The following is a 9,887-nucleotide window of genomic DNA, read 5'->3' on the forward strand; positions in this document are numbered from 1 at the left end:
CCAAAGCATCCTTAAATCCGTGGGTGATGGCTTGGACACCTTGCCTTTAACAGATAAGGAAACGAGCTCAGAGCTCAGGAGACTTGCCCCAGGTCTCGGATTAAATCAGTGCAGAGGTGAAAGTGAACACAGAGCCCTCAGACTGGAAGCTGTCCAGACAGCTGCATGGAACAAAATCACAGCCCCAACCAGAGCTGTCATGCTGTGGACGCTTGGCACTTACTGGAAAGTTATATTAGACTTTCCTGTGGATTTTTTTTAATCCTGCGAAGGAGTTACACAGTGAATTCCTTGTGGAGGATTAATCATCTTCTCTCTTGCCTATGACTGAGGCGGTTTCTCAAGTCCTGCCCCTGGTTTCGCTTGTCCCAAGGATTTCATTTGAAGGCCGGGACATTCCCCCACGTCCTCCACCCCCGCCCCCGCCCCCAACCGGAGCCTGCCATCAGGACCAATGAAAGCCAAGAACCTCATCCACCCGGTGACTTAGAACTCAGAGTATTTAAGAGGTTGCAGGAATGGGCTGAGAATGTCTTTTGCTTTCTCCGCAGACGGGCACGCTCTCATCTGATTTGGGCCATCACCGAGGCAAGGCGCAGAGTGAAGGGGGAAAAAATAAACTCTGCCACTATGTGCTACGGGAAATGCGCACGATGCATCGGACATTCTCTGGTGTGGCTCGCCATCGTCTGCATCGTAGCTAATATTTTGCTGTACTTTCCCAATGGCGAAACAAAGTACGCTTCTGAAGACCATCTTAGCCACTTTGTGTGGTTCTTCTCTGGCATCATAGGAGGAGGTTTGCTGGTAAGTCATTCAGAATCATTCCAGCCTTAAAGCATTCTTTCTTGTTAGACGAGATGTTTTCATAGAAAGTTTTCCATGAGGCGTGTTTCCAAAGCCAGGAATTTTGTTCATTCTTCTTTTGAAAGCAGATGATACAAAAGTTGAGATAGATATAGTGTATTGATTTTATTAGATGTTGTTTTACAAAATCCCCTTTCAATGAAAAGTGAACTACTTTTTTGCTAAACTCTCTTACTTTACAGCTAGAAACAGATACTAGCTTTTAAATCAGTTTTGAAAAACTATAGTTTCTAGTCCCGGAGCAGGTAGTCATTTAACCTTTGCTCTGGGGAGCTGGGAGAAGTCCACTGGTTCTCTGTCTAAATCAACAGAGTTTTGGATCCAAATTCTCTGCTGTTTATTCTCAGGCATCAGTAACAGAGAAAAATATTGAATTGTGAGTGCACGGCTATTGAGAAAGGACTATAAATTTTCTCCTTTATGTAAGCTTGGTGTGTGGCATTTAGGAAAAAGCCTTCAGTTAGCAGCAAATCAGTGTCTGAACGTAATAGTGGAATGTGTTGTTTGTTCCAAGGTTTGTTTTGAAGTGAAGTGAGAGGAATTTGCCTGCCAACCTGGGAGCTGAAAGTATTAGTTTCAACCACAGCATGGAAATAATGTGAACAAACTTGAGTTTGCCTCTTTGAAATGCTGGGATTGAGAATTTTGAACAGACGTTTTATGGAATTGCTAATACCACACAGAACATTTTTCTTAGTCAAGTAAAAGATACTTAGACTTAATACACTAACTATGGTATGGCAAATCTGCTTTGAATTTAAGCATTACCATCATGTTAACATAATCATTTGTCTTTTTTTTCCCCACTAGTTCTCAGGTCTGTTTTTGTTTTGTTTTATTTTTTGAGGTATAGTTAATTTCATAATCATTTGTCTTTAAGACAACACCTTGCTTGTTTAAACTTCTTTTGATCTTGAACTCAAAGTATTTCAAACTTATGTTATTTTAAGAGCTTTATTGTGAAGCTACAACCATGCAATGTGTCTTCAAAGAAGCACTTCACCTCTATTATACAGAGCTTTCATCTCTCTTGTTTATAAAAAAGTTTCAGTTATTCTGTTGAAGATTTGTTGTTATCTTCTATACTTTTCAAGGGAAAACAAACAAACCAACAGACTTAAAAGACAGGTTTTAATAGTTTCCGAACAGAGTTTGCCTCTGGAACTATGTTATGAACTCTTACGGATTAACACATGTATAGGTAATTATTTTACCCCTCCCATGCTACAACCTGACCCTACCTAATGTGATACATTACATGAAAACAAAGGGATATTACCCTTTAGAGCGTTTTTTCTCTCCTCAGCGTTTCCATTCTTTGAGATATTTTGTCAACCTAACCCAAAGACATTCAACAGTGTCAGAAAGAAAACTATTTTACCAAAAGATGCTGAGCCTGACTGACCCTATGGACCGGGGGAAAGACAATGACTTTAATTTGCGTGTTTTCTAAACAGATGTTCCTGCCAGCATTCATCTTCATGGGGCTGGAACAGGACGACTGCTGCGGCTGTGGCGGCCATGAAGACTGCGGCAAAAGATGCGCGGTAGGTTTTCCTGCGCCGGGTGGGGAAGTGGTCCCTAAGAGGTAGCTGCAACGCTCTGTGCCTCACTTCTGGTGATCCTCCTTTCCCTAGATGTTTTCTTCTGTACTGGCCGCTCTCATCGGAATCGCGGGATCTGGCTACTGCGTCATTGTGGCAGCTCTGGGCTTAGCGGAAGGACCAAGATGTCTTGATGCCAGTGGCCAATGGAACTACACCTTTGCCAACACGGAGGGAGGGTAAGTGATTGACCCCCATCAGGTCGCACATTCTTATCCACCACGTGTGTATAGTGGTAAACCCATCAAACTAAAAAGGCATCAACCATTCATTCATCCATCCTCTCAACCAGGTTTATTCTCATAACTCAGGCACAATTTAGGCAAGGGGTATCGGAGGATGAATGCCCAGTCCCTGACCCAGAGAAGCTTTTTAATGGATTCACTGACTCAGGCCTTGTGATAACGGTATGAGGTGACTTCCACTATTGCTTCCACTTTACAGATGTGGAAGTGGAGGCACAGAGAGATGAAGTAACTTATCCAAAGTCACATTGCTAAGACATGGCAGTCATGATTTGAACCCAGGCAGCCTAGCTGTGCAGTTTGTGCTTATACAGTGTGTATACTATGCCAGAGCAATTGGCTAATTTTACTATTTTCTAAGAAAATATTATGGAATCCTTATATAATATGGATGAAAACCATATGAATTTAACCAAAGCCCAGGGTCAATCATACTACCCCCCCAAGACACACACACACACACACACACACACACACACACACTCACATATAACATAATAACTGTGTATAACACATCCTTTATTTAAAGTGATCAGGCTGTATAAGACAGATCTTATTCATGACTTTAACATCAGGAAAATTTAAGTGGCTCCATTGTTTTATGTTGATACTTATTTCTTATCCATTATTGAGAAAAGAACAGAAATAGCTGATGGAAACTGATGTACATAATGATAAATGAATGACGTTCTGTTTTGAATTTTGAAAGCTTTAGTAATGAGATTCATGAGTGAAAATAATAAGAATAATGAATTTGAATTGCCCTTGTATTTTCAAGAATGTTTGTCTCCCATGAATTTTGTAGCATATAATGAAGCCATCAGACCATGAATATGGAATTAGATAGACCTGGGCTCAATCTCAGCTCTTCATTTACTGTCTCAGTAACCAAGAAAAGGTGAACTGAGCTCTCTGCACCTCAGTTATTTCATCTGTAATAAAATAAAGCCAATGGCAGTTGTCTGGAGGATTAATAAGATACTATGTATAAAATATTTGTCACAGAAGCTGACTCAGCATGAGCAGTGCCATTCTTAGCTGTTAATATTATCTACTAGCTTTCAACAGGTACAGCCCAATGGTAGCTTCGGAAGGAAAATCAGCACTCACAGGAGTTTGAAATTTTGGTGTTCAAAATTGTTATTGATCACGATTTTTCAGCTCATACTTTTCATGCTTTGCTGTGAACGTACTGAATGTACCAGTACAAATTGGTTACACATGTATACAAAAACATATGATCTACTGCACAAACCCACCTCTAAAATACATTATGATTAATCCAAGGAGAGGTGAGAGTATCATTCAATGTTTTTATAGCTGGTTATTTTATAGCCCTCTCGTGATCCACCCCAGCTTCCGCAAGAAACCTCCTGCTTCTGTGTTATTCCTAATTTCAACTTGTCCAGAGATTTCAATATGGGGAATAACAAGCCAGTGATTAGTTGCTCAGTAGCCAAGGGGAGCCAGAGAAATTTTTTATATTGTGTTCTGAAATTATGGATTTTTGTTCCACTTTATATGCAGAAAGACGGGACCAGGAGAACAGAATTTTTTTGTATGTAATCAACAAATTGAATTTCTGATTGGCTCAATGAACCATTCCAAAGCGAGGTCTCTAATTTGCAGCCCTTTTGTTCTGTTGTGGTAGGAAGAAGTGATAAGGAAAGAATGATACCAGATCTCTTAGTGGAATTAAGTCAATCTTAGATTTTCCCACGTGATTGAATCCTACTTCGTGAAGAATATATATGCTCAGATAATGACCCCAGTGTGGTTTGCTAACATTTTACAGTGACTTCGGATTGTTATTCATCATTCGATGACTTTTCCAATGTGTTGAGTACTTACTATGTGTCAGATACTGGCTTGGGAATTGGATATACAATGATGAATAGGTCTGGTTCCTACCTTCATGGAGCTCAGACTTGTGGACTAGATGCATAAGCAGCTCTTCTCCCTGGCCTAAGTTAGGTGTCCTTCCTCTATGGCCCCTTCACCCTTGGTTTACCTGATCAGTGTACTGGTTACACTGAGATTAGCTACTGTTTCTTCTCTTAAGTGATGCTTTTCCAGGACAGAACCCAGGCCATTATATCCCCAGCTCTGTCTTGATGTCTAACCCACACCGAGTGTTCCATAATCTTTGTTGAATTTCTTGTTTATTACGGCAACAAGATCTGGGCTAAATTCCTCATTTTGTGGAATGACTTGGATTGGAAGAATCTGATATAGGGCATTGAAGAAATCTATTGATTAATGAAAGAACACCACACAAAAAGTATGCTTATGAGACATCCCACTGGGTGTGGCCATATGTCAGAAGTTTCTCTTTTTATCCACAGTTACCTTCTGGATAGCTCCACATGGTCCCAATGCATTGAACCCAAGCATGCAGTGGAATGGAATGTCTCTCTGTTTTCTATCCTCTTGGCACTTGGTGGAATTGAATTCATCTTGTGTCTCTTTCAAATAATAAATGGAGTGCTTGGAGGCATCTGTGGTTATTGCTGCTCTCGCCAACAGGTAAGAACCTGTGTAAAAATGCACCATAGTTTTCACCCTAGAGAAAAAAGCCAACATCAAACCCTGCTCCAACTACCAGTGTTTATTCCATTTTTGTGGCATAGCATTTACAGCATTCAGTTTTGCACTCAATAGTAAGCTTCCTTGAGTGTCACAGTCACTGGGTTATCTTGGTTTTTTGTAGCTGGCCCTGTGAATATAAAACAATGTCACCCATAGACAGAGTGCCCCTTCAGGATCTAACCCACTGCCCCTGCTCTGGTTGCAGAGACACAAAAGAAGTGTCCTTTCATTGCTTGCTCTCACATTCCCAACTAGTATACGCAAGTAACAGCCATCATCCATTGCCCTAAGCATTGTGCTAAACCCCTATTCCAGAAAAGCCTATGATGCAGAGATTGAGCAACATTTCTAAGATCACCTAGTAAGGAAGTAACAGGCTTCAAACCCTGCGTCATTTTGTGTCACAGCTCCTTCTCTTAACCTGTACGCAGCACTTGCTGTTCTGTTGGGTTTTCTACAGTTCCTTCCTAATAAGGAGTCACAATAGTGCTCAAACAGCTAAGCCTAGAGAATCACTAGTAGCTTTTGAATAGCAGCTCATTAAAAGCCTTTCACTGTGAAAGAAAACCAGGAAGCACTTGTTTCCTGGGGATATGATTTTGAGGAGAAATACGCATTTGTTAGTAAGGAAAGGTTTTGTTTCTATATTTTCCTAAAAAACATATATTACTGAATTGATGGAAGTCCAGCTTTGGTCCAATTTTTTTTTTAATGTCTTATTCTGTAAAGCAGGATTAGATAAAGAAAAACTTACTTAAGTTGTATTTTCCTAAGCATTCACTTCTCTGGTTCAAGGTCTCCTAACTTTCTTTGAAAATAAGACAAAACCTAATGAAAACAAAAAGCCCATTGCTACCGTGAAAAACTTTGCTGAACATAGATGGAAACTTTCTACGATTTTTGAGGGGAAGTTAAAATAAAATTCTAGATTTCCTTATCAGGCAAATACAGCAAAACTAATAATTGCCTTGGGAGCATGCCAAATTTCCAAGAAAACAGCGGAGTGGAAAGCCTTCAATTTGGAGTCGTTTCCAGGCAGTATGGTTGCGGCGGGGGAGGCAAAGAATGCTCTTGGGATTACTATAAAATAATCTGTCTTTAGCCTTGAATTTCCTACAAGGCAGAGTTTAAATTAGGTGAGAACCCACTGCACTTTGGCGCTGGTGCATCTGGGGGACGGGCATAAGTGTCAACGACCAAAATTGCTGTAGTGGTTCGGCAGAATGACACTGTCCTCTGAGTGGGGGGAACCAAGAGTCCCACTGGGTTTCCCATCTGAGTCACTGTAGGGAGCCTTCTTCCCAGACACTGCGGGTCCGATCTGTTAAGTTTGTTTGTAAGACAAAAGACAGTCTCAAAGAGCAAGGTTTTTAATGTAGATGAGTCAAATCTGTAACTCTGTAGCATTTAATTCAAAAGTTGCCTGCCTTGAGCCCCCATCAGTGTGCAACTCCCAAGGCATTATCTCTTAAATCCCTGAGATTAAAAACCCACCCCAAGCATATTCAAAGCCAGCCAAGCATCGTAAACTGCAGTTTCCATGGCCTCTTTCTGCAGCTTTTACTGGGGAAGGACAACAGTCTGGTTTGTTTAGGAAACATTTTGTGAGCATTGTCAAAGCTCTCAGTATTGTTGACCCAACCTCTGCTGAAGCTGAGATCAGTCTGCTTTACGTTTGCTTAAAACAAGAATTTAAAGCACTGAAATGTCATCATTGTTTAGCCTGATCAGAACCTGATGCTTATTTCATTTTCTTTACAGCAATATGATTGCTAGAAGAACCACCCCAAGATAAAACTACAATCTTCCTCAATGTCACTGTAATTTATATAATTTACTTGTAATAATTTGTAAAACTTTGTACTAGTGTGTCATACAGCACATGTTCTACTTTTATAAGTGTGTGTAAAGACTGGCATCTTCACGGGATGTCAGTGTTTGAACTTAGCAAAGAAATTCTTTTTTTTTTAGGCATAAGAAAATAAACCACACTCTGGAGGTAATTTACAAACTGAGTGACAGTTCTCAGCCTACCTGAGATAAACTCTGGCCGAGGTCATGTTTTTTGAGAAACATTACAAGGATAAATATCACATTCTGATTACTACTGTAAATATTTATATGTGCATGTGTTTATGAAATGAAAGATTTCTAGTTGCTTTTTTTAAGACCGTTAAGGAGAAAATCCAACAACCTGAAAAGATGTATTTTTTCACTGTTTATATGGTGTTTCCCATTTGCCTGCCTGCAAATCTCTAACAAGGGGCCTTTTGAATTGATTCGTGTTATAAAAGAGACAGATACTTACCTGGCGTGGGAGGACAGGTTGAGAATGCGCGAAGCCAAATGAATGAGTCAAAATACACGTGCAGCGAGTTGTCGCAAGGACTACCAGATCCTGAATTTTCCTAACACGTGGAAAGCTTTTCGTCCTTCAAAGACAAGACTGAGGATCATGGATTTAAAAAGAGAAAGGCCTGGATAATTGGACAAGAAGAAAGATGGGGAACGGAATAAAGCAGTTGATCAGCATCATGGGAACATGGGGGAGGAAGGGCGGGAGGACCATGAGGAAATACCCGCCTCCCCAAATTTGCTTGTTTAAATACAACAAATAAAGTATTCACTACCATTTCGTTGTTTAGTTTCGTCATCCTTTGTTCCAAGTTCCTCCTTTTTTCTTCCTATTTTTTTTTTTTCCAGTCTGCAGGTTGTACGGTCTCCATTGCTAGGGGCTTTGTGTCTTCTGGTTTCTTTATCCTACTTTCTCTTCTTCATCTTCTCCCTCCTCTTCCACCTTCCTCTGCTATCCTTGCATTTGGGCCATCATCTTAGTTAGGCAACCTTCCTTTCCACTGGGTGCTCCAGACATCCAGCTCCTGAGGAATGTAACAGACATTTTCTCTCGATATCTTACATCTGTTGTATCGTTAGGCTCTCTCCAGTGACAGGATCCCCTGACCTATTGGGAACTGTCTTCAGAAATTGTCAGCTTTTGGAGTTTATTGGCCTATGCAACAGGCAAACTAGTGAATAAAGAAGCTTCACTGGCTGTTAGACAGCAGAACTCCTCCTAAGAGCCAGGTCTCCTGCCTCTGTCTTTCTGGCAGTCTGGTGAAGCTTATGGACTCCTTTGAGGAATACTGTTTAAAATGCATAAAACAGAGACATAGGATGACAAAGTAAACCCAGATATCTGACTATTTTATCAAAATAGTTTTTAAAATTATAAGATAGTTGTCTTGATAGGCAGCTCCATCACACCAACATCTGTAGACTGGAAAACAATGATCACGTGTGATCTAGCAGTGGGCTAAGGAGGGGGGAGTCTAAGAACTACTGTACTTTTGAAATATGATTCCAATTGAATGATATTTTGAGATACATGCAACAATTTTAATGTGATACTGAAAAGATGTGTAATTTTGTGTTGTTGTTCAAAGGACAATCAGTGTTGCTGATACTGCTGTGATTTGTAGCTTGCAGTCACAATAAAGGAAATACTACATTTTCATTAGACGTTAATAAAAACAGTGACAAATTTTTTTCCCATCCAAGTTTAACACCTCCTCCCACCACAGATATCTATCCATGGTCCTCTTAGGAGTTCTTAGACACCAGGTTAAGAACACGTGCATCCAAAAAATAGGCATAATGATCAGTCATAAGCATTTTTCCCTCCTAAATCTATCCTCAAAGGAAATGGAAATCATGATTATTAACCATGATAGTAATAATAGCAACTCAACTATTGAGTTCTGTGTCAATTACTGTACTTCGTTTCTACACACATTATTTCACTGAACTCTCTCAACAGCCCAAGTAGGGGATACTTGTCTCCATTGTATAGAGTCTAAGACCAGAAAGGTTAAGTAGTCTACCCAAGGCCACATCTTTAGCAAGTGATAAAACTATGCTTAAATCCAGGTCAGTCTAACATGAAAACCCACTTCTTTCCTTGGCCCCCTCCACCTCCTCTGCTGCCCCTGCCCAGGTGCTGGAGTCTCGTCTCCTTCAATACTGGAACTCACACTCTCCGCCCACCAAAGGGAGCTTTGACAGACCCCTGTGACCTCAGTCATCTCCATCAGAGCCCAGATTTGAGTGACTCAACGTTTCCTCTAGTTTGTAAATCCTTTCACAGTAGACATTGCCATTGTCCAGAGGAAATAGCTCACACAAGTTCCCTTCTACCCTAGTTTATTTCTATTCATAGCTCACACTCTGGGTCTGTAATATTCTAAACCCCTCAGTTCAGCTGGAAATTCCCTCAGGGATTGTACCGAAACAGCTTATCATCACCTGGCAACATAAAAACAAAAATTTCAGTAGAAACTGAATCACCTGAAGAGCACATGTGGCCTCAAGGTTAGATAGCTCCTTCTGAGGATCATTTTACCGTACTTACCAGATGTGCAAATAACCACCTGCATAAAGGAAATCTCTTGAATTGAAATCTAAGGAAATTGATGGAATGGCACCTTCACTACAATCTCTTTTTTGTACGTGTGTGAGATCTCTTTGATTACGTTTCCTCTGACACTTACCCTAGTATGAACGGGTATGGGATTTGGTGCAATTT

The 9,887-nt window shown here is 40.5% G+C and overlaps 1 protein-coding gene across 1 annotated transcript; it reads left to right on the forward strand.

Moving 5' to 3' along the window:
- The first annotated feature begins 516 nt into the window (after positions 1–516).
- On the forward strand, positions 517–7,937 carry TM4SF1 (transmembrane 4 L six family member 1). Its single transcript, XM_060149645.1, has 5 exons — positions 517–807; positions 2,325–2,414; positions 2,505–2,650; positions 5,062–5,242; positions 7,067–7,937. The coding sequence occupies exons 1-5, from the start codon at positions 631–633 to the stop codon at positions 7,079–7,081; spliced, it is 609 nt and encodes a 202-aa protein (XP_060005628.1). The 5' UTR covers positions 517–630; the 3' UTR covers positions 7,082–7,937.
- Positions 7,938–9,887: the final 1,950 nt, after the last annotated feature.

The sequence above is a fragment of the Lagenorhynchus albirostris genome, chromosome 5, assembly GCF_949774975.1.
Source record: "Lagenorhynchus albirostris chromosome 5, mLagAlb1.1, whole genome shotgun sequence".
Taxonomy (NCBI): domain Eukaryota; kingdom Metazoa; phylum Chordata; class Mammalia; order Artiodactyla; family Delphinidae; genus Lagenorhynchus; species Lagenorhynchus albirostris.